This window comes from Lepidochelys olivacea, assembly GCF_965140295.1.
Source record: "Lepidochelys olivacea isolate rLepOli2 genome assembly, chromosome: 24".
Taxonomy (NCBI): Eukaryota; Metazoa; Chordata; order Testudines; family Cheloniidae; genus Lepidochelys; species Lepidochelys olivacea.
Genome location: NC_140434.1, coordinates 4,240,975 through 4,265,902, shown reverse-complemented (window position 1 = coordinate 4,265,902; position 24,928 = coordinate 4,240,975). Strand labels below are relative to the sequence as shown.

General features: G+C 53.8%; 1 protein-coding gene across 1 annotated transcript; it reads right to left on the bottom strand.

Annotated features, from left to right (window-relative positions):
* Nucleotides 1-308: 308 nt before the first annotated feature.
* Nucleotides 309-19,969, bottom strand: CRABP2 (cellular retinoic acid binding protein 2). Its single transcript, XM_084613811.1, has 4 exons — nt 19,733-19,969; nt 5,744-5,922; nt 3,952-4,068; nt 309-3,188 (listed from the first exon to the last, which is right to left on the bottom strand). Exons 1-4 carry the CDS (start codon nt 19,800-19,802, stop codon nt 3,138-3,140), a joined length of 417 nt encoding a protein of 138 aa, XP_084469937.1. The 5' UTR covers nt 19,803-19,969; the 3' UTR covers nt 309-3,137.
* Nucleotides 19,970-24,928: the final 4,959 nt, after the last annotated feature.

The window sequence follows — 24,928 nt, the reverse complement described above, 5'->3', positions numbered from 1 at the left end:
TCATACCTGAGCTGGGCCTGAATCTGGAGCAGAGGATCCAAACTCACTCAGGTTTCGGCAGGTGACAGGAGATCAGACCTTGGAGCCCTTGGGAGTGGCCAGCCCATCCTGACCTATCTACTTCCACAAGACTCCAGGCTTTGGTCACCTTGGCAGCTTTTACACCACCCCCCTAGCCATAAGTCATCACTATACGTGATGCTGCCAGAATTGTGTAAAGAGGCATCAAGGCTCCCGGAAAGAGGGCAAGCGGAGCTGGTGAATTTCACGCTCCCCCAGTGATTTCCAGGAATGACCAGGACAAGGCATACGTTCATCAACCGTTTATTAGAGAGAGTTGGGTCGGAAGGACATTGTGTTCCAGGCAAGATCCAATGCTGCGCAGACCCACAGGAGACAGGCTTGTTCACGGTTTCCTTTTTAATAAAATATTAACAAATAAATACTCAGTAAAAGTTGCAACGACTGAGAGAGGAGAGAGAAAGCACAAGGCCCTACACGGGAAGAGGAATGCATCTCAACTAGGTTACAGCTGCTTCCTACGGGAATATGAAAAAATATTCTGTATAAAATAAAATCAATGCCAGGTTTTTTTAAAAAAAAAACAAAAAACACTTTCCACCTTGAAACTTGAAACTCTTGCTGTCCAGAGGGATGCGATGCGGGAGGGGGGAGGTGTCTCAGAGGGGGTGAATTACCCCTATGCACAAGCCTACGCAGTAAGTCACATGCAACGCAGCATAATGTTAATTTTACAAAGCCCAGCCCTCCAAAGGACCAGTTATGTGAACCAAGTCAATGAAGAACAAGTCCCATCCAATTCCGATACTTCAGTGCACCGGGAATCACTTTGCAGATGGTCTGCAGGACAACAAGAAAGCAGTGATTGAAGAGGAGAAGGTTGCCAGGGGGCGTAAACCCGGCCCCAAATATTTTTTTAATTGAGCAGGGTCACGGAGGGGGTGCACTTTAAGCACTGTCTTACCAAAGCTGCTGCTCTCAGGTTGTGATAGACCCTCCTACCCACCTACACTTTTGTCAGGCCCCCTTAAGCTCTGGGTGCATTGTACCATACTGTCATTTACACAGAGTACCTACTGTCATTTGGAGAGGCTCGGTTTTACAAACTTTTCAATTTTATGGTCTCCTCAGTCTCAATTAGGGATTCTACTGTAACACGGGGGAAAAAAATTTAAATGAACGATTTGTCACTCCAATTGGCCATTAAAAAAGGCCATTTCTTGACCACAACAAAAAGAAACAACCCTTCTTTTTCCCCAAATGTCAACCAGGTGTTGCAGAGGCCAAGCTAAAATCACTGCCTGCCCACCCCCGGTGTAATGTACCTCCGAAGACAAGGCCGGCTCAAAGGCAATGCACCAATTCACTCATTGACACTCCATTTTGAATGGTGTTTTTGGTGGCACATATAAAACCACAAGAGAGCCCTGAAATGTGCCCAGCGGGACATTCCCCATGCGCTGTGGATAAGGGCTTTTCAATGCAATGAAAATGTTTGGGGAAAAAATTGTTCAAACATTTGAGGTTTTATTGAAAAATGATTTTTTTTTAAATGAAAACCTGAAATGTTGTGTCTGTTGATATGTTTCACACGGGGGGGAACCCATCCTATGCAGCTCCTGGTATTGATCACCTGAAATGGGTCACATGTGGGAACTGAAGCCAGGATTGGAATATCTGAGCCTTTGGGATGGGCTGTTCCTATTAGGGGAGGACAAGCACCTGTCAAGGTGGGTTACAGAGAGGTAAATTCCATCCAGAGAGAGAGCAAATAATGCAGGGGCATGAAAATCAGTGCTCCATTTGCCCACAGTTCAAGTACATTCAGAGCACGTCACTCTACAATCCAGGTGCCTTTGGGTTCTGCCCTATAAGTAGCTTCAGCCCCACTCTAGAAGGGAATCTGATCTCCTTAGCGCACAGCTGCTAAGCTGTTTGTCCCATGAGAACGAAGATCTTGTCTACACGGGAAAGTTGCACCAGTTGAACTGAAATCGGTTTTAAAACCAGTTCACTGTAACCAGGGCAAACCCCTGCCTGTGGATGCTCTTATTCCGGTTTAAAAGCATCCACTAATGGGTTTGTGCCGGTTTAAATTCACGCCTTTAGTTAAACCAGTGCAACTGTCAGAGGGCCTCCCAGGCTGGTGTGGAGCTGGGGTAAGGACTCTCCACCAGCCCTGCTCCCAGAGAAGCGGAAATTGGGGTGTTGCCAGCATGCAGTGCTCTACAGGTACTCCCTACATCTGGGAGGCTATGGGGGCAGAGCACAATGAAGAGCAGCCCTGGGGCTGCTCTAACTTACACCGTGGGCTGGGCACAGCACCAGAATATGAGGAGGCCAAAGCCATCTTAACCCATTCCCCCACATCCCGGCTCCATGTGCAGGAATGGAATAACCCAGAATCAGGCCTTGGGGATACAGCGCCTGGAAATGCAGATGTGTCTCGGAACTGCCAGGCATTTCGGCAGCTGTTGGCTAAATCAGTGAGGAGTGGCTCTCATTGTCTCAACCCGGCTCATACTCCAGGGGCCCCAAAATCGTCCAGAAGTGACAAAGCAGAACCCTCAGCCCAGCAAGTCCTGGGCTGCCGGGTTTGCTCAGCACATGGGCCTGATCCAAAGCCCACCGGAGCTGATGGAAAGCGGGCTTTGGCTCAGAGCCATCTCTGAGCGGAGCACAGACCAAGGTGAGCATTCTCCAGGGCCCACCGTGAGCTGGCTGAGAGAGAGCCCCTTCCCCATCATGGCACAAACCAGGCAAACCCGCTGTCGCTGGGAGTGACAGCTTTGTTAGCACCATCTCTAGCCAAGGTGGGGATGAATACATGGGGACCCTCTGTGTCACCCACTTGGACGAGGGGCTGGGAGGAGTTCACATTGCTCTGTGGGCTGTCTTAAACCATCTGTGCATGGACAAAGAGAGGCTGGGGGGGGGGGAGAACGAGACCGGCTGATAGTGGAATACGAAGTGGAGCGGCGCCGCTAGCCTGCATCATGTAAACGGGATACTCTGGAGTCCGGCGGAGCAGTTACTGAAGGTCGGCAGAGAGGCTGCAATTGACGAGTGGGAAGGGGGTGGTGCCAGGAGTACCCTCCGCTGCCCAGCGGGGCGTATCACTCCCTGATGTAGATCCTCGTACAGACCACGTCGTCGGCTGTCATGGTCTGGAACAGCAAGAGGGGAAATGAACGAAGGGAGCAGACACCAGAGACGACTACTCAGAGCCGGGTCACTGAGAGTACGTTTACACTGCAGTGTAAGCCCACCCGGGTGCACAGCACAGCATGGACTAACACCCTCCCCGCCAACCCAGGGCCCTATGTCCTGTCACCTCTGCACCTCGGGCAGCCATTTACACCAGTGCCAGCTGGGGAGTGCGGGTGTAAACGACTGCACAAGGTGCAAGATACTGGAGTCAGACCCTGCCCCTCTTCCAAAGTCCTGTCCCAGCATGCACTGGGTGCGACGTGACCCCTGGGATGGAGTCTCTGGGCGGGGAGCTGTTGGAAAGCCCTGGCCAGTTCAGCACACTGGTTGTTTGCAGTATAGGCAGGATCCTCTCCCAGTACAACCAGTTGGGTTGGGCCTCCTTCTTCCCAGAATGCATTGCTTCAGGCGATGCAGGTGCCCCGGGCACTCTCTCCTGGGGCACTATGGGATCGCTGCCCAGGCTGCCCCAGAATGCACCAGCCAGGCCGCCAACCCACAAACACAGGTGACCCAGATGGCCACCGCTAAGACGAAAGCGTCACAAGCTGGTTACAAAACACTGTTGCAGCTGTAGTGTAGACAGAGGCATTCACTCCATGGGCAACCCTTGCACTCGCAGCTGGAGCTTAACCACCCTGCGCCAGAAAGCAAAGGGGGTTCACAGCAACGGGGGGCAGTGGGGAGCATTTAACCCTTTGCACGCAGAGGCCAGCCTACCAGAATGAGTTCTCCATCGTTAGTCATTTCCCGGGACCAGGCGGTCTTGGGCCCTTCCCCCTTCAGCAACCTTTGTTCACAGACCATTTTGTTCTCACTTTCCCATTTGGCCAGGCTCTGGAAGGAAGAAAGAATGGAGAAGATCAGTGCAACCGCATTTTAAATCCCAAAGCCTCCACCACGCCCCTACTAGCCCAGCGGCAGACAAGGCTCATCCATCATGCACTAGGCAGGCCCAGCCCGTGACAAGAGAGAAACTGGCAATTTGTTCCACACTCTAGTGCGGTCTGACAGTTGCGTGGGCTCATCTGTCACCCGGAGGGGCGCTGGGGGGCGGGATGGGATGGCGAGGAAGAAAGGAGCCCTCGCCCCTTCAGGAGGAGGGAACGGGCTGCTCGCTGCAGAGGCAGGAGCGCATGTGTGTGTCACAGTGAGCGACTGTAATCCAGTGTGTGTGTGTGTGTCTGTCTGACACTTAGCCCGTGTGTGTGGTGTCACACCAAGGGACTGCAATCCAGACTGTGTGTGGGACACACAGTGAGTCAGAGTCCAGATGTGTGTGTATGTGTCTAGCACTTGTTCCGTGTGTGTCACACCGAGTTTGAGACCGGGACCCGAGGGGTGTCACACAGCAAGAGCTGGAGTTCAGGGTTGTGTATGTGTCATGCTGAGCAAGCTGCCCCTTTAAAACACTTTGATCAGGGGCATAAACCAGAACAGGTAGATCTCCCCCAAGACCGCAGCGGGGGTGATGTGACGAAAACCTCCCCAGAGCTCATGGCCAAAGACGGGGCAGCCACCCGGCAAGGCTCAGAGTCCCCAAGAAAGAAGCCAAGCCGGGACACAGTGGGGAAACCCCTGTCGTATTTGTCCTGGCAGGGAGTGCACAGAAGGGTCTTTGCATACGACGAGCGGGAGGAGGTAAATAGCAACAGGGATTGGCCAGGCTCAGAAGCGTCTCCCCCGTATTGATTAAGGAGGGAAGTTTGCTTGGATATTTATTAGCGTCTCCACTGCCTGGAGATGGGAGCCAGGAGGATCACGGGATGAGGCACGAGGAGGCCTCTGCCACCCTTGCGCTGGGGCTTCTACGGCGCCAACTCGTGACCCATCACCCTCCCGGGCGGCGCTTTTATCCTCCGCCGGGACACCATCTTGTGATGTGTCCCTCCTAACTGGGGATCCCTACGCCACCACCACGGCTCCCCGAGGGACTATTTGACCCCTCCTCATTAGCAGAGGCAAAGGCTGAGCGGTTGTAGAGGACATGGCCCTTATGGCACAGGATCAGCCCTCTTCTGAGGATGTGGGATGCCCTCTGGTGACTCAGCACTCCCCAAGGGGTATCCCTGCCCCATCGGCATGGTTACCAGAGGGACTATTTTCCTCCACCCCATTAACAGAAGCAACAAAGGCTGGGCCACGGCGAAGAACTTGACCCTCACGCTACAGGCTCAGGCCTGAGCTTCCTTGACTTCTGGGACGCCATCTTGTGACTCATCACTTACCACGGGTATTCCTACGCCACCGAGAGGACACCCAAGGGACTCTTTATCGCCTCCCCATTAGCAGGAGCAAAGCGGTGGCCAGCTGGGCGCCCTCCTGCCACCACTGGACTCATGGGGGTCTTGCCTGGGACTTCCATGGGGGTAGGATCAGCCCCTCAGCCAAGGCCTGAGCTATCCAGGGATCTCTCTCTGCTTCCCCCCCCTCCCCCAAATAAAATAAAGGGGACTTAGCTCCAAAATGCAGGGGCCGTGCAGCCCCAGCTGCCCGGAGCAGCTCGCCCTACCTTGCAGGGGCGCCCGTCCACAGTCTGCTCCTCAAACTCTTCCCCGATCTTGAAGTTGATCTCGGTGGTGCGCACCGTGGTAGAGGTCTTGATATAGAAGGTCTCGCCGTCTTGCTTGATCTCCACGGCTGGCTTGGAGGCTGCAGCCACCGCGATCTTCCTCAGCATCATACTGACGCCTGCAAAGGAGACGGCGTCAGACCCTCTAGTGCAGGCCTTCAGCAGGAAAGAGGGACAGGCTGCCCACTAGGGTGGGGGCTCCCTGCTTCACGTCTTTCAGGCTGCCATGCATAGCAGAAATAAGTTGGGCTAGGGGATCAAAGCACTGGACTGGGACTCAGGACATAAGCGTTCAATTCCCAGTGCTGCCACCAACTAACGCTGGGCAACTCGCTCTGTGCCTCAGTTTCCCCCATCTGTAAAAATAAGGCTTATAATTCTTCCTTGTCTGTTAAGACTGAAGTCCTTGGGGCAGAAGCCGTCTTTGTCTGTGCAGCGCCTGGCATGATGGGGGCTTTAGTCTCACTTGGAGCTTCTAGGAGCAATTATACTACAAATAGTAAGTGGGGACAGAACTCAAGTGCTCCTGAGCCACCTGCACTAAAGGAGAATCCCCAGTAGCAGTAGAGGGTTTATGAGACAATGTTGATCGGTCCAAATTCTCTCCAGTAGGGGGCAGTGGCAACATACACAACAGCAGCTATGTTACAGTAGAAACCTGAGGGGGGCGGAAAATGGGGTGGGAGAAAGAATTCTTGTCGCCACGTTACTTAATCTGCACAAGAGACGGAGAGGGGGAAATGTGAGAAGACGCGCGGTCTGCCAAAGACAACAAGGGGGATCTAGTCCTAGACAAAGAGATGTCACCTTCCTCTGGGGACAGCTCACCCTGCACTGTGGGAGAATGAGGGCTTTGTTAGCCCTCAGGGCAGAGCTGGCGGTGGGAACCCATACAGCTCCTCCCTGCAGCTTGCAGAACGCCCGGAGCCCGGGACAGTGCTGCAGATCGAGGGGTTAGTAACGGATCCGAGGACGCTGGGTTTCTCTTTATTTGCCTAACAATCCACTAGCCCTTGATTCAAACCCCTATTAGCCATTCAAAAAACAGAACCTAAGGCTATGCTGCACTTCATCCATGTAAACACCATCCACTTCAATGGGGTCACTGCTAATTTGCACAGGAGAGGCAGCGCAGCCTAGTGGGTAGCACACTGGCCTGAGAAACAGCAGGTTTGGGTTCTGTTCCTAGCTCCAACACTGAGTGTGTCCCTACCCTTCTCTGTGCCTCAGTTTCACCAGGTATAAAAGTGGGGGGTAATGAAACTGACTTCCTTCGTGAAAGGCTTTGAATCTACTGGATGACAAGAGCTAGGGAGCGTGGCTGTTACATTTGGGTCAAGCCAAGCCATCTGACCCTAAATCCTCCCAAGCCCTCGAACAGCTGGGATTCTACATCGGCATGAACCCAGCCCAGAGAGGTTAAGTGACTCTCCGAGGGGAAGAAGGGAAGTAATGATCTCTCCCTCTGGGAATGTTTTATTGTTTCTGAAAAGGCTCTTTTGAAACCTGAAGTTGTTCCAAGTTCCAGAGGCTGCCAGTTTTTACTTTATTTTATTTTGGGGCTCATTGATTATTTGATGCAAACAGAGATTGCTGTGGTTTCATTAAGGGCGTGGTAAGGTTAGTCCTCTTGTAAAAATTGCTTCATGATGTTAGGTCATAAAAATAACAATTCTGGCATGTAACAGATCGTCTTTTATCCTGCATGATCTCAGGGTAATGGATATACTTGGACTGCTTCACTTGCCAGTGCACTGGGGCCATGTCTGGGGTGGAACATGGCAGCTGTTTAACAACATGCAGCAATGCTGCACAGGGCTCACTCAACCTGCACGGAAATGCAGCCACTTCTGGGGTGGGCCATGTCTACGCTTTAGCAGCTCACAGCAATGTTACACCTCACAGCAATTCAGTGGAAGTGAGGGAAAATACTCCACCTCAACAAAACTCCAGGGGGAATTTTAGGGAAGCCAGTACAGCCACCATGACTGGAATTTGACAACAAGGCTTGTGAAAAGGGCTATAGGATACTGAGTAGCCAGAAGCAGAACGGGTCTTGTTTTACATCTCATCTGCACCATCTCACCTGCATCGAGCTGGGGAGTTGGGCTCAGCACTGACACATAGGGAAGAGTGCCCCCTACTGAGTCACCCACCCCGCTCCCTGCTGCACAGCGCCCCCTAGCGCCCCTGTGCTCAAGTACAATGAAGCCACGCCTGAGAACTCGGACTAACGTCCAGAACAGAAACCTGAGCACATTTCCATCTTCCAAGCACTTTCCAGACACGATTACATTAACTTTTTAAGCCCTGAGAGGTAGGGAAATAGCACCATCCCCATTTTACAGATGGGGGAAACTGAGGCAGAGAGCAGTCAAGGCCCAGATTTTCAGAAGCAGCCTCTTACATTAAGTGCTGAGCCTGAGATGCATGGGGCCTGATTTTGTGAGGTGCATCGAGTTGCAGGTGCTCAGCACTTTGGATAAAACAGGTCGCTAACCCTGGGCACCCTATAAAAATAAGGGCCTGATTCTTGGTTACACCAAGGCCTCTTAAACCAGCTAAAAGGGCCTTAAAATGGGTATAAGTGAAGTCGCCAGAGTACAGCAAAGGGGCCTCAGTGTAAATAAGACTCAGAGTCTAGTGCCTCCTCGTTACCCAGTCATAATGAGCCCCCCTGCTTACCAAACAGCCTCGCTGAACCCATCATCCATCATGAGACTCCGCCTCCCCCCTCCGGCAAGCAGGGAGTGAGACGGAAGCTTTGATGTCCCAGGAACCAAAGGGCCGGTTTGTCTTCTCAGAAAGCTATGTGACATCCCTGCTCCATGCACTCCCCTCCTTTGTCCTCCGCTCCAGTCCCAGGGCCCCTCTGTCCTCCACACCACATTGCTCTGCTGTTCCCCTGGGCTCCTTCCCCAATGCAACAGCCTCTTTGCATGCCCAGGGCTTGTCTACACAGGGAAATTGACCGGAATAGACATCCTAGTACAGAATAAATGTGATTTAATTCCAGGATAATTCTGCACTTTGGAAGTGAATTAAACTAACACAAATTAAGGCTGTTTTTATTCTGAATGAGAGAGTCTACAGCGGGGTTTAATCTGGTTTAAATGTGCACTTTTGGTTAATCCATTTGAATTTCCCCCAGCAGACAAGGCTATCGGGCAGGCACTGGCTGAGATTCTGTGACCTGTGTTATAGCATTGCCAAGTCTCCAGATAGCTGTAGCTCTTCTTAAATCCCCAGCCCCTGGAGTCCTGTGATAACATGAGACTCAGGCCTGATCTACACTCAAAACTTAGGTCGACCTACCAAACCCCTAGTGTAGACACAGCGAAGTCAATAGAAGAATGCTTCCGTCAACCTAGCTACCATCGTTAGGGGAGGCAGGACAACCCCTTCCACCATGGTAGTCTGCATCTATTTGTCCCTCCATTGTGACTCTCAACACCCACCCTGCTCTTCCAATCTTGGGCTCCCCACCTACAGCTCTGCCGATGCCCCTCAATCCTGGCCCGCATCGTTCCCTGCTCTTCCAGCCCGGGAGCCTCTCCTGAGCATAACAACTATGCCAAAGGGTGAGAACTAGCCCCTGAACCCAGAGGGCTGCAAAGATACCGCCCCCCACTCCCAGCTACGGAGGTGACTAAAAACAGTTCCAGGTCATCTGACATCGAGACGTTGAACAGAGCCATGCACAGACTCTGAGACACCCTCCAGAGCAGACTGCCCGCACCAGCTCTGAATATTTTCCACATGCACCCCGGTGTTGGGCTTAGCAATGCTATTCCACACTCAGAGACCCCGGTGCCGGGCCGAGAGCTCTGGAAGCAGTTGTTGCAGAGGGTTGGTTTTGCCTCAGTTCATGCAAAGTGTGAGCTGGCGGGGGGCTGGATGGCTCAGGGGATGTTGCTTTCAGACACCTCTGTATCAGAGCTGCTCCGGCCACACCGTTGATCTGTCCCCTGTGCCAGGGACTGGATGCAGGGAGGGTGCAAGACCTTTTCACAAGCTCCACACAAGCTGGGCAGATCCCCAGTGCAGAGGGATTCTCAAGGCATCACCTACTTTGCAGCCCCTATATGCCACCAGAGGGGTGTGATTCTGATTGAGAACCAGGCTCACTGAGTCTGAAGATCAAGGAGACTGGCCCCACGGACACTGTTGTAACCTCTGGGAAACAGCCCACTCTAGCCTGACCAGGACTTCAGGGTAACCAAGACAGAGGCTGTCCCCTAGAGAATCGGTCCCGGATCTTGCCCTGAGCCCAGTGCATGCTGAGGCAGGGCATTGGGCCGCCCTGTGGGGATGCCCATGCAGCGCAGATGGGATCAGAGATGCTCAGGTTCGCGTCTCGATGCCAGGAGTTAAGGCACTCCCTAGAACATCCCAGGTGTCGTCTCACATCCTGCCTCCGGGGGCTGCATGAAGTGAGTTCTCTGGGTCTCAGCCCTGTGGGCCATGTGACATGAACGGTGGGTGGGATTGCAGCCTGGGTCAGGGGCTCTCAGCCCATGGGGAGCAGAACACATAGTGTCGGGGGGTCACAACGCTCCTGCTCTTCCCCCATGGCTAAGGAGAAGGGGGATGCCAGCTAGATGGGGCGGTGGGGTAGGTACAGAAGAGATGGAGAACTAGTGACCTACATGGAGCAAATTTGCTGGGTCTCAGCTTGGTTCCTCAGGGACAAATGTCCCCAGGCCTGCTAAGAATGGTGCCACCCCCATGTTAGCTGTCTCAGCAGATGGATGGGGGGCTTTCCAGGGCTGGGACCCAGGGGCTGGGGGAAAGCCATACGGCTTCTGCCTTTGACCCCCTTATTACAGTGAGTAACCGAGGACTCCTGAGCTGCCGACATGGACGCTCCCACCAGCACAAAACCCACTTAGATGCACTGAAGAGGACCTCAGCATAGGCCCCTAGACTCCCCCCTCTCCTGGACTCCTGACCCCGGGTGGAGAACGGGATGCGGGCGGGCAGGCTTTGGAATGTAGGATCTCCCGCGTACACACACAGCCTGCAGCTCATGACAGGACCAGATCCAGCTTCTCCGAGCGCAAAATGCTCCCTGCCCACCCCAGCGCTCCTGCTCCGGGAGCTGGCCCCACTCCAGACGCCTCCAAGAGGCTGCGTTTCCCTTCGGGCTGGGGCGACCCGCCGGAGAACGCAGCGCCAGCCTCGGGATACATTGCCCCTGGCTGGCCGGCTGATGGTCCTTTGGCACCAGGCATGGGGAGAGAGAGGGTCTGATCCAACAGGCTGCTCCGGATGCTGAGTCACTAATAGTTTGGGGAGGGGAGCGTGAGACACAGGAGCCAAGTGGCTCTGCAGTTGGAGAAGGCAGATGATGCTGATGCTTGAGGGGTTAAAGAGAGTGATTGTTCCACCCCCGGCTTCTTGGGCTAGGGGTAAGCGAGTGCAAGACCGAATCAGATCCCCAGCCGGTGTAAATCAGAACAGCACCACCGACCAGCTGAGGATCCGGGCTGCGGTAGGCAGAAGGGCTTGTAAACAGCCTAGAATATCCTCTGTGTTACTTTGCCCCCTGCATTGCTAGCTGTGGCTGTGGGGGTGTGGGGAGCAGAGAACAGTTGGCATCTAATGAGGAGTGAAACCAGCAGCTGGGACCAGAGCTCTGAGTTCTAATCCCATCTCTGCCACTGACTCATTGCATGGCCTGGGGCAAGTCACTTTTCCCTCTCTCTGCCTCGATTTCCCTTCTGCCAGCCGTACAGAGGCAGTAATGATACTGAGACACCTTCCCAGGCAGCTGGGAAGTTTAATGCTCAGAAAATGATGGGATATCCATGGATAAAAGCTTATTATGGATGGAAAGAGAATTTATCTTGCGTGACAAAGACATTAGACAGGCAAAGGAGGGTGTCAGATCATCTCCAGAACAGTCAGATCCACAGGAAAATGGGTAGGTTGAAACAGAACCCACTCTTCACACCACCTCTCAGAAAGGGTAGGCCAAATCTATGTACTTAGTTCCCCTCTCTGCACAATGAGGCTACTCCCATACACCCACCTCTGCAATGCCCAGACAGGTGGGTTCTCAAGTCCCCAGTTGTGAGGCTTATTAGGGCAGGATCAGAGCCCTGACTTTCCATGACGGAGCCTCGTGCTGCAGAGATATAACAACCCCAGCTGCAAAGCAGCACCGTGGATGCTCTGTTTGGGTGCCAGCTGGAGTTTAAATTCCTCTCCGTTATTTGCTCTCAGGGCTTGGCTGTTCATGGGATAAATTTGCTGAATAAGGAAAAATAAGAGAGGGGAACGTCCTGGAGACACAGATCCCGGCAATCCAGCCAGCAAGATGCTCCATGCTAGGGATGGGTAAACTCTTTATTATAGCTAGTACAGTAGTGCCTGACAGGCCTCGGTCAAGATCCGAGCCCCACGGTGCCTGGCGCTGCACAGACACCCAGCAAGAGACAGCCCTGCACCAAAGAGTTTGCCATCTAAATAGAGAAGACAAAACGACACATACAACTCCCCCTGGCTCTTCTATAAAGCTCTCAAGCCATAGATCTCAAAGCGCTTTACAAAGGAAGTCAGTGTCATTCTCTCCATTTTACAGCTGGGGAAACTGAGGCACGCAGGGCCAAAGTGGCCCACACAGCGTCATCCAACAGGCCAGTCACACAATCCCACTCTCCTGAGCCCCAGCCCTGCTCTCTTCCCACTGCTCTGAAGTGAAACCAGAGTAAGAGAAGGCTGGTTCTTATTTTACAGAAGAGGGAAACTGAGGCACATCAGAATACAGTGACTTGATGAGGGTCACACAGGGAATCCAGGGCAGAGCAGAGAATAGAACCCAGGTCTCCTGAGCCCCGGGCCAGGGTCTTGCACCACAAGACCAGCCTTTATCAGTGCAAAGACGTGAGCTGCTATATATTGACTGGTTAGCCTGAGCTGCCTGCTGACCATCCCCGACTAGGGGAGGAGAGATGGGCCTAATGTCCCTCTGATCTTGCAGGGGAAGAGACAGTCAGTGACACGGGAAGCAGAGGGGGAGGTGACGGGTTTTCCCCAAACGTTTATCACGGTGACATATCTGCCCGCAATCAGGGCTCCATTTTGCCACGGCTGCACCAACAGAGCGAGAGATGATCCCTGCCCCAGAGAGCTCACCGTCTGACAAGACAGCCCCTGGGCGGGGCGAGGTTGATTAGCTCCACATTACAGATGGGGGAAGTGTGGAATTCAGTGGCTTTCCCCCGGGGCACCCAGCAGGTCAGCATCCAGCCTGCCTGTGATTCCGTGGCCCAGAGACATCGGGGGACTCCCCATGTAAAACCTAGCCCATAGAGCGTGGATTATTCTTGCAAACTGGAGGGTGGAGTGGGCAGCTTTGCCCCCAGCTGACCGATGCACCCGCTGCTTGGGTCTTGGAGAAGGAAACGAAAGCCGCGATTCAGAGGCAACAGTGCAGCTCCTAAAAATCTGCCTCTTGCTGCTTTCTCGTTGGCGCTCACCTGCCGTGGGTCCCGGACGCAACGGGATGTCATTCTCCCTGCTGCTGCCAGACTCTATCCACCCCGAATGGCCTTAAAAAGGTACTAGGTCATCGCTCCGTCTGCACTTAGCTACAGACTGAGCCAAAGTCTTCACAGCGCCTTGATGAGCGGCCCGGGACGCAACGGAGCTGCAAATCCCAGCCCTGCCGCTGGCCCCGTCATTATCTGGTTTACTCCAACCAGCAATGACTTGGTCACGCTACAGCGGCCCGGAATCCCGATCGTGGGCTAGCAAAGATCCAGGTTGTACAGAACAGGAGGCCCGGCTCACGGGAACAGCTGCATTGTTCCCCGACTAGTCAGAGAGATCGCAGTGCAGAAGCAGGGCCACCCTTTGGGTGCAGAAGGCCACAGTTCAAATTCTTGGCTGTTTCTTCTCCTAGTCTGATGCCCCAGGAGCCAAGGCGTGAGCGCTGCCAGCCGAATAGACCGCCCCACCATTGTTCAGCATTCCCATCTCCTCACAATACGGGCCTGTCTCCGAGCAATGCAATGCCCTGGAAGCTGCCCAAACCTCGTGCATAGGTCATTGTTCCCGTTGCATTCCACGTATTGTGCTGGGGCACCAGGTTAGGGGCTCGGGTTAAGGGTGCCAACCTCTCTCCCTGGAGCAAGGAAATTCAGCGCTGGCTTCTGAGCCGTAGCTCCCAAGATGTTTGGTTTGTGCCCCCCACCCTCACCATTTCCAGGGGGCAGAAACCAGACAATTCTTGTGCATCTCGGCAATGCCACATGACCCACGCTGGTGCCTGTGGAACTCACTGCCACAACGTACGGCCGAGGCCAAGAGCTGAGCTGAGAGGACTGGGCACATATATGGATAATGAGAACATCCAGAGTTATAATGGGAAGGGTTTAAAAGAGGAAACTTTGGATATAAATCCTCAGGCATCAGGGAGGGAAGTTTCTCTGTGGGTAGGTTATCCCATGAATGTCCAGTAGAGTTTTCTTTGCAGCTGGCCACTGTAGGCAGGATACTGGGCTAGATGGAAGCACTGGTTTGGCCCAATCTGGTAATTCCTATGTGCCTCTCTGAGAAAGCTCAGCTCAGCCAGAGACTGCTCTCAACCAATAATTAGAGGCTTTCTATTCTGCTCTGCAGCTGGATTGAACAAGTTACAAGTTGGTGAGGGTGAGCTCCCTGCACGTCTGGGTGAATTCAAACCCAGATGTGACATCCCAGTTCAATGATTTGCAGAAAGAACTGCTCACTCTGCGAGTGTGGCAGGGGAGGGAGATCAGGTCTCTTTAGCAGCATGGCCAACCCTTGTGATTTTTATCACAAGCAGCACAACCTTAGGTGTTCTGCTTAAAGCCCCAGCTCCTGGAGTCATGTGAGGACCTCAGCTTTCATTTTTAAAAAAGGTCCTAGCCCTCATGCATGCAGGAAGAAGCTTGAAAAAGGAAAGTGGACATTACCCTAAAAGTTCAGACACCAGAAAGCAAAGATTATCATTTTTAAAAATCTCATGAATGTTTCTGTCAATCTCACTAGTTCTCATGACTTTCAAACTTGCAGGGTTGGCCGGGATGTTTTAGCGGCCCCTCTTCCCCACAACTGGGCACCGAGATCGAACAAACAATTGTGACTTTTCGAAATCTTGACTTCGTGCATTGCAAGTGACCCTCATAAATCCCAGAGTTTGCAACATTTACACCTGGCCTGGGCTGCCTCAGAGACCCTCACACAACAGCGGTTTACTACTTCAGGAAGCGAAATCGACTAGAAACAAAGGAAGGAGGAAACCAACTAACCAAGTTCAACTACCTAACCTTAGCAAAAGCCTGGGAAGCAAGTCCGATCTTTAAATTTTATGGCTTATTATCTTGAGTGTCCCCTTTATAGCCAGCCAGTCCCCCCACAAACCAGTAGGTGCCAGGAGCGATCAGCTTTGTTTAGTGCTGCTAAGATGCCAGTGAAATCCCGCACCTGATAAAAGTCGGGACCCCTGTTGGTTTTGTGGGAAAGCCCAAGATTTACTCGATCAGCTGGCAGATTTATATTTCCTCTAAGGTTTCTCCAGCGCCTGTGAGTTTCAGCGTCGGCAATTCGGAGACAGGGAAGGGGGGGTTGTGGGGGGAGAGAACCAAATGAAACATAAGTAAGTGATAATTATACTGAAGTATTTGTTACATATCCTCTAACCTGGAAAATATTCTGCTCCCCTCGCTTCTCGTTTCACCAAGACAGGGTCAAGCGGAGGGGAGAGCGGGCGAGCTCTGGCAATGGGGGCTGTTTCGCCCCACTGCCTGGTGAGGGTTTGGGAGGAATCTAGCTGGGCTGGTCACTGACTTTTGTATTTCAGGACAGATTCTCCAAAAGGCCCAGAACCCAGCAGCTCCCATTGTTCTCCGCAGTGAGGGGGAGGGCATTTTCCTTTGTCCTCAGTGGGGGGAGGGGGTCTTTCCATTGTTCTCCAGTGGTGGAGGGAGGGAGGAGGAGGGGATTTTTTCATTATTCTCCAATGCGGGAAGGGGAATATTCTCCATTGTTCCCCAGTGGATGCTCCTGAATGCTTAGGGCTGGGAAATCTGACCCGAAAGGCATTTTCTTACACCCGGGGCCATTTCACCTTTAAGGGGCCGGATCCTGTGGAAGACGCTTGAGACCTCACTAGCCCTGGAGCAAGGGGTTTCCCCAATTTTAAATTCCCAGGGTGACACCAGGAGCCCAGATGCCCCTGCCCTACAACATCCCCCCGACACCCACACACACTCCCACCCCACCCCAAGCTTTCCTCACTAATTGTTTCCTTCTGGAAGGACCCCCAAGGCAGGCTGGCTTCACACACAGCTTGGCATCTCCTGCCCCGTTGCAGCAGCCTGGATCCCAGCTCCCACACAGCCACTCCCAGCACAGACTTTTTTGGAGGGCGGGGCGCCTGTGTCTTTAAGAATGCTCTTCCTGCCCCCCATCCCCACCTTATACACACGCACCTTGCACAAGCTACAAGCTTGCACATGCCCCCGCCCCAAGGGCTCTGAGCCAGCTGCCCCCACTTCAGTGCAGCTCTTGAGGAGGGGACCGAGTCTCGGAGCTCTGGTCAGCTGACTCGAGCTCACTGGGCTCGGGCTGTGGGGCTCAAAACTGCAGGGTAGACGGTCAGTTTCCCCTCACAGGGTCTCAGAGGCCAGGCTCCAGCCGGGCCCTGAATGGCTACACTGCACTTTTATGGCCCTCAGCCCAAGTGCCATGAGCCCACATCAGCTGACCCAGGTGAGCCCCAGTCTTTGAGTGCGGTGGAGACAGAATCACCCGTAAGTACCTGGGGTGGGATGCGTTGTACCACCGAGGCTAATGTGCCGTGCTCCTTGGTCACCAGTGGCTAGATCACCTGGTCAGGTTTATTCCTATCGCTCTGATGCAGGTTTTAAGCTCACAGACGTTTAGTGCCACCACACTCACACCTTTCAGATCCAGAACTCCAGGGTCCAACAACCACAGCCGACCCAACCAGCAGCACTTATAGCGTGGCCAACAACACAAAGGCACCAGGGCCCCCTCTCACGTGACCAGCAGTTGCCTCACAGAGGGGGCTTCTCAAAGAGCAAAGATATGCGGGGATCCTGTTAGCACAGCCACTTAAGAACTCCTCCTCATCCCCTTGGCACTTTTCAGCCGTAGCTCACCAACCATTTTGCAAAGGAGATAAACATCATTAGCCCCACCTTATAGATGGGGAAACTGAGGCACAGAGCTGAGACATGATTTGCCCAAGGTCACCCACCAGGCCACTTACAGAGGCATGACTAGACATCAAGTCTCCTAAACACCAGCCCATTGCGCTATCCTCTAGGAACAATCTGCCTAGACCAGAGGTGGGCAAACTATGGCACGGGGGCTGCATCTGGCCCTTCAGATATTTCAAACTGGCCCTCAAGCACCCACTGGGGAGCAGGGTCCAAGGCTTGCCCTGCTCCGGAGCTCCAGTTGGGGAGCAGGGTCAGGGGCTTGTCCCGCTCCATGCATACCATGACTCCGGCATGTCCCCACTCCGGTTCCTACATGTAGGGGCAGCCAAGGGGCTCTGCACACTGCCCCCGCCCCAAGTGCTGCCCCCACAGCTCCCATTGGCGGGAACCATGGCCAATGGGATCTGGAGGGGTAACGCCTGCAGACAGGGCAGCATGCAGAGTTGCCTGGCCAGGCCTCCATGTAGGAGCCAGAGCAGGGACATGCCGTTGCTCCTGCACTGCCTGGAGCCTGCACCCCTGACCCCCTCCCACACCCCAACCCCTTGCCCCAGCCCTGATCCCGCTCTTGCCCTCCAAACCCCTCGGTCCCAGCCTGGAGCACCCTCCTGCTCTGCAGGGACACATGCGGCTTCCCAAACTGCATCCAGCAATGAAGGCCCGAGAGCGGGTGCCAAGAGCTACAGCCCATATATGGCATGGGGGGAGGATTATAGCTCACTATCTAAAGGGGCTTTCACATTGGCTCCTGCTTGTTTGTTACAGGTGCTCCCCGATCACCCACACAGTCCCTACAATCCCCCTGTTACAGGAGAGGGTGGGTGAGGGTCTGTGGCCTGCGATGGGCAGGAGGTCAGACTAGATGATCACAATGGTCCCTTCTGGCCTTAAAGTCTCTGAGTCTATAACAACCAACAAGCAGGGAGAGTATTGTCTATGGTGGCAGGGGGCACGAAATGGAAGCAGCACACTCCCCCCCCACCTCCTTGGAGCCCCTAGACTTTAGAGGGGCTGAGTGGGGAGGAGCAGTTGCGACCCCAACTGAAACCTCACAGATATAACAAGAAGGGGGCTAATGAGCCGTGCCAGGACCCCAGATCTCGGCACACCCCTGAACGCTGGATCCAGTTGCCCCCTCCCTACAGTATCGCAGGTTTTTTTTTACCCCACCCCTCTCTGCAGAATCGAAGCACCAATTCGTTTTGCCTCACAACCCCCTCTAGGAAGCAGTGTCGTTCGATGGGGGAAACTGAGGCACAGAGCCACATGCTCCCAAAGTCATAGGCTGAGCTCATCACTGAGCCCGTCATGAGCCCATCCGAGAGTGCGTCGCTCCCTCGCATGCTCGCCCCACTCAGCATTTACTCACTTCCTCTGCAGCTATGTGGGGCTGGCTGGAAAGTCCCATCTTCCTCCCGCCCCAGTGCTGATGGGGTGCACAGGAGAGAAGAAGCCGGCTGGGGATCAGAGCTGAGGCTGGACAGACCCTCCCTGGGTGCTAGGCTGAGCACCCTGCACCCATGCATGGCAGCAAACGGCCAGAGGGTAGCACTGGGCTCTGCCTCCCCTGGGGGAGAATTCCAGTTCGATTCCCAGCTGGTCCAGCCGGCATCCCAAGGGGACGATCTGCAACAGGGCCAGTCCCAACCTGACTGTCTCCTGCTGCTGCTGCCTGGTAGATCAGACAGGGCAGGGTGCTTGGTGTGAGAAGGGCACTGGAAAGGGAGGCTGAAGGACAGAACCAGAAAAAAAGAGGTGAAGAGAAGGAAAAAAATTCCCTGCCCCCGTCAGACAGTTTAGTCCCCATTACAATAGTCACTGGGCCAATTCTCCACTCACTCCCCAGTGATTTTTCAAGGGCTACTCCTGATTTACACCAGTTTGCCAGGAGAATCAGGCCCATTGTTGCTCAAAGTCACCCATGAGTCCTGAGGTTCGGTATAATCCACCGACAGGCTCCCTTCAGTTCCACCCTGGGGCCGGATCCTGATCTCCGTTACTCCCGTGTAAATTCAGAGCCACTCCACCGAAGTGACTCCAAGATTTACACCAGGGGAAATCAAAGAGAAGTACAGTAGCTCCCAGATACTTATAAGAGCTCAGGGCTGGATTTCTGGTCTCCGTTCCTCCGAGTGTAAATCCAGAGCCAATGTACTCAGTGTAGTTACTCCAGGTCCGGCGTAAATCCAGAGCAATACCACTCAGCAGCCTGACTCCTGGTGTCAACCCAGAGCAATTCCGTTCAGGGGCACCAGAGAACGTCCAGAGCAACTCCACTGAGGCCAGCCGAAGCAGCCGTGAGTGGTGGAGTGACTCCGGATTTAGGCCAGCGGGAGTGAGATCAGAATGCGGGCCCGGCGGGTCAGTTTCCTACACCCTTCCGAGAGCCCATGTCTGGATGCGCTCCAAGGAGCCAGCCCGCTCCCTGCCCCAGGGGGTGATGCCGGGTTCATTTCGAGCAGCTGGCTCGTCTCACCTCACCCTGAGTCATCGGTTATTTCTTTCCCCCCACCCCCAGGCTCGGGTTGGCCTCCGTGCTCAGGGATCCGGGGGGTGGGGGCAGGTGCTCAGGGATCGGGGGGGGGGCAGGTGCTCAGGGATCCGGGGGGAGGAGGAGGCAGGTGCTTAGGGATCTGGGGGAAAGAGGGGGCAGGTGCTCAGGGATCCGCGGGGGTGGTGGTGGGGGGGCGCAGAGCTCCCACCGACTCACCCAAAGCTTTCAGCAGCTCCTCGAAGTTCTCCGAGTGCTTCATCTTCCAGTTGCCGGAGAAATTGGGCATCTCGAATCGGGAGCAGGCAAAGCAGCCGGGTGGGGAGAGAGCAATGCACCGAGCAGCACCTGGGGGGGTGATGGGGGGCAGAGCTTTTGCACGGGCTAGTTCCCTACTGACCTCCTGGCCCCTTTGATCTCCCCTAGCCTGATAAAGGACCTGGCGCCCCTTCCCCCCACCCCTGGCTGATGGACCCCCACCCCCTTCTCTCTCTGTCTCCTAATGAGGCTTCCGCTGTCTGCTCCGGGCTGCCCCACACAGGAGCCTCCTGTCTCCCTCTGCTCTCCGGCGCTTTCTCCCCCATCCCTTTATGTGTCATGGCATTGCTCAGCCTCTCTGTCTAGTCCCTCCCCCCCGGCCTCTGGGAGGAGAGAAAATGTCTCCAGGCTCACCTGTCTGGGGGGGAGCCACTGATCCCCTCCGCCCCCACACACCCCCTGCAAAAGAAAATTCCGTTTGGGTGTCACTTTAAACAGCTGGACTTTCCCTGCCTGCCCAGTTAGGAAGCAACCCGGACTCACTCTGTCTATTCCTCCATGTTCACAGCCCCCTGACTCTGGCCCGGGCCATGCATCCCCATCCCACCCAGCCTGGGCCATCTCCTCTCCTCTGGGCCCACCGCTCCTGTCAGCGGTGCAATGTCATTTCCACCTAGATTCGGAAAGTCTCAGCGGCACACGCCATCCACCTGGAACAACGCCCGGGTCGCTGAGTGGAAAGTCTGGATTGAAATCCGTGGAAATGCAGGGGCAATGCCAGCCTGGTGACTGGGGGCTCCTCGGGCATGGGATGGGAATGCATCTGCGTAAATCCCACAATGAGCTGTAGCCCGTGAAAGCTTATGCTCAAATAACTTTGTTAGTCTCTAAGGTGCCACAAGTCCTCCTTTTCTTTTTGCGAATACAGACTAACACGGCTGCTCCTCTGTAACCAGTCTCTCCACTGTAGTTGAGAGCTAGTCCAGATTTACACTGATTTAATTTACAGCAGAATCTGGCCCTTAGGGAACATACCGATTAGGACAGACAAGGAGGGTGAGATTAGACTCGTTAATACCAATACCTAGCTCTTATATAGCACTTCTCATCCATAGAGCTTGAAGGGTTTAAAGAATTGTTTTATCAATAAGGAAACTGAGGCACCGGGAGAGGACTGGGAAGTGACATGCCCAAGGTCACCCAGCAGATCAGTGGCAGAGTTGGGACTAGAATGCAGGGGTTATCATTATCATGCACATTATGTAAAGAGTTGTCACTTTGGATGGGCTATCACCAGCAGGAGAGTGAATTTGTGTGGGGGGGTGGAGGGTGAGAAAACCTGGATTTGTGCTGGAAATGGCCCACCTGATGATCACTTTAGATAAGCTATTACCAGCAGGACAGTGAGGTGGGAGGAGGTATTTTTTCATATTCTCTGTGTATAAATAAAGTCTGCTGCAGTTTCCACGGCATGCATCCGATGAAGTGAGCTGTAGCTCACGAAAGCTTATGCTCAAATAAATTGGTTAGTCTCTAAGGTGCCACAAGTCCTCCTTTTCTTAATGCAGGGGTTGTGACTCCCGGCAACACAAATTTCCTTCTGGACTCTCTGACTCTGCTCAGCCATTGAATTGAATCAAATCATCAGCTGATCTTAGTGAGGATCTGAACCAGAGAGCTTCTGACAGAGACATATTGCAGGGCCCCCCCAGAAGAACTATGGTAGTGTTTGGACCCAAACCAAATCTCCTTCCCTGCCACCCCCCGCATCAATATGGAAGCTGGACTCCAGTGGCAAAGTTCAGATCCAGGTTCCAAAACACCCCAGCATCCTAGGGGGGTTGTGTCCCAGGATTTTGGGCTCTGACAATTACAAAGATACAGGCCACCTGCAGAACTTGGTTTGGATTCAAAATTCCATGACATGAGGATCTGGGATTTTGGTTCAGGCCCATCACAACCAATACCCTAGCTCTACCCCATACTGGCAGCTCTGGGGCAAAACCATTTCTCCCCCAACAAAACCACTGGATGTTCTACCATTGACTTTAATGGAACAAGCATTTAGCTTCCTCTCACAGAGGTAGAAGGTGGTTTTGTGGCCAGGCCCTTACCTGGCACTCAGCAGACTAAGGGTTCAATTGTCTGATACAGCCAGTTTGCATGACCTTGGGCAAGTCACTTAAACTCTCTCTCTCTGATGCCCAGCTGTAAGTGGGACGATAATCTTCTGCCTCTAGAGACTTTAAACTCTTCAAGGCAAGCACTGATCTCTGCTGCAGGTATGTACAATGCCTAGCACAGTGTGGGTCACCTGGGGCCTATAGGCACTATTGTAAAATATAAAACAACGCCCTCCCCAGCAAGGGGACAGGCTACAATGGAATAAGCCCTTCCCAGCTCCAGTTACCACAGTGCTCAACAGGGACTGGGTGGGGCGGGGGAGGGGTGTTGGGGTTCAGCCTGGCTCCTTTCTGTCCAGCTGTGCCCTTTCCTTTCCCACCTGAGCGAACCCCAGCCACCTCCTCCCCCAACCCCTACAGCTGGCATCTGTGGCGGAGACAGACATCCCCAAAGGAGAGTTAAACGCCCCTCCTGACTGCATCCCTGTGACACCTGCCGGCAGGAGCTGCTGGGAGCCAGGCTGCATAGCAAGGCAGAGAAGACTAAGGGTGTACAGCTACGCTGCATTGTAAACCCGGTGCTGCGGGAGCCGGGCTGGTGAACTCCGTGTTTCCAAGCCCGTACTTGATGTGTCCACACTGCACTGTAAACCCGGGCTTGCAGTTGCTGGAGCCAGGTCTCATGGCAGTGCTAAGGCGTCCATACTGCCCTGCACACACCTGGCTCTGACTCGGATCCGTGGCTTGAGCTGCATCCACTCTGCAAAATGACCACGTTTGTACCTGAATCACGGGGTGGCGGGGGGGAAATCAGGCTCTGATCCACCCCCACTAGCAGGGTCCTGGACCTGAGTCCTTGCCGACCCAAGTCAGACTGATTTGTGTGTGGACAGAAGCAGGGCTCCGGGTTAAACCCGAGTCAGAGCCCTGTGCAGTGTAGACAGACCCTGAGAGAGGAGATGAGTTTTTCCTTAAAGTCAGACCTGGGGTGAGGAAGGGGGGATGTGATGACCTCTAGTAAACCAATAGCTCCGCCTGGTGGCAGTAAACAGAATAGTCCTAGGGCAGAAGCATGTTGAGCAGGGCGGGTTGGAAGCCAAGGAGCAGGGAGTGATGACTGGGGATGGGGGATTCTTAAAAGGACAGTGTCGAGATTACAGGGTGGGGGGCTGCATATCTTGAAATAAACAAAAGACCCCTCTGCTGATTGAGAGCAAGGCAGGTGGTGATAACATCCCCCAGAACAGATCTGTGCTCTCCCCCTCCGGAGGAAAAGCCCCACCAGACTGAATGGCCAGGGATTGCTTGTCTATCGGGTTGAGTTATTGATTTTCCATCCAAGCCCATGTAACAAGCTGGGCCCTGAAAGGAGAGGGGCAGGCATATGGGTGACAGCGCTGACCCTGGGGCCTCTGGAGATCCGCCTTCCTGTTCCTAGTGCTGCTGCTAATTTCCTCTGTGCCCCTTGGGCAAGTCACATCTCTCTCAGCCTCAGTATTCCCATCTGGAAAAGGGGACCCAGAGGCTGCGAACTCTGTATGTCTGTGCCACGCCCGGCACAATGGGGCCCTGAGCTTAGCTGGCTGTCACTACAAGCTGAAATACAGCTTCCTTGGCACCCCCTGGCTGTATCTCATTAGTGGAGCACTCAGAAAAGTTATCCTTGAAACAGCAGGGCTTCTGAATCAAAACCAGTGTTTCTGGTATGCAGCCATCGTGGCCACATGTGGCCACCAGGGGTTTTTCTTGCAGCCACAGCCTCCTGGGTGGTGTTGGGGTGGGGGAAAGCAGCTGCCCCTCCCTCTGGGCCACCAGCAGTGGTCCCTGCCCCCTTCTGGAACCACAAACACCATAGGAGCAAGCAACCCATGTCGGTTCCCCACCTTCCTAGGGGCGGTGGGGCTTGGGCTTCGAGCTTCAACCGTGGGTGGTGGGCATCAGGCTCTGGCCGTGGGGCAGCGGGCTCCACCCACAGGGCTTTGGGCTCCAGCCCCAGGCTCACCCCCCACATTACCACTGGCCTTCGCTGCCTCCCTCCCCATCTCGAGTTTAATTTGTCCCCCCAGCTTGCCGGGGCTGAGTAAATCTGCTGTAAAAAAGTGATATTAACAAATATACAAAGATCACTTTTCATAGTAGCAGACTTACTAGCCAGCAAGTCTTAAAAAAACAAAAAAAACCCACCAACAACCAAAAAAAGGCAAAGCACAGAAATACACAACGCACCTTAGTTGTGTTTCTGTTTCGATCCAGTACAGAATAGAGACAACTGTCCAATCTCTTTATTACTGAGTGCAAAAAAAACCCCAAAAAACTAATAATAACCCTAAATAAGTGGCAATGGTTTGGACATGTGCCTGCAGATATTTATTTGTTTTTCCTAAAGTTAATTAAGCAGTTTAGGGAAAATTGTCACAGGCTACCAAACAATTTGTTGTGAGAACCCCCATGTAAACTAGGACAGAGCCGACACGCCCTCGTCATCGGCTTCCTGCGTGGCCCACAACCCCATGGCGCGAGGAGCTGTACAGACAGAACAAAAGACAGACCTTACACTTCTGTCATCCTCAGGCTGGAAGCTCTCTGGGGCAGGGATCGTTGTTTCATTCCGTGTTTGTACAGCACCTGGCGCCCTGGAATCCAGGCCCTTGACTGGGGCTCATCGGTGCTACAAGTCATAATAAAGCGGTGACAGTAGGAGCAGGGAATCTACACAGATAAGTTGATCGGAGGCTGATTTTTCGAGCAGTCTCATTTGGCACAAAGAAAAACCCACCCACTGCCGGCGTGAAGGGCCTGTGGTGTGTAAGTGGGAATCAGGTCCCAAGAATTCAGATTGTTTCTGAAAGAAAATGGAAATAAGCAAAGGCGATTTCCTCCCTCTGGCGAGAGTATCCGATGTCTCCGAGGAGGCCGGGCAGGCTCAGGTGGTGAGATCATCCACTTGGGTTATTCTTGCTTGTCTCCAGTTCTTGTTCTCTCAGCAACAGCTCTCTGCAGCCCTCCTCGAGCTTCTAAAAACTTTACGTCCTGC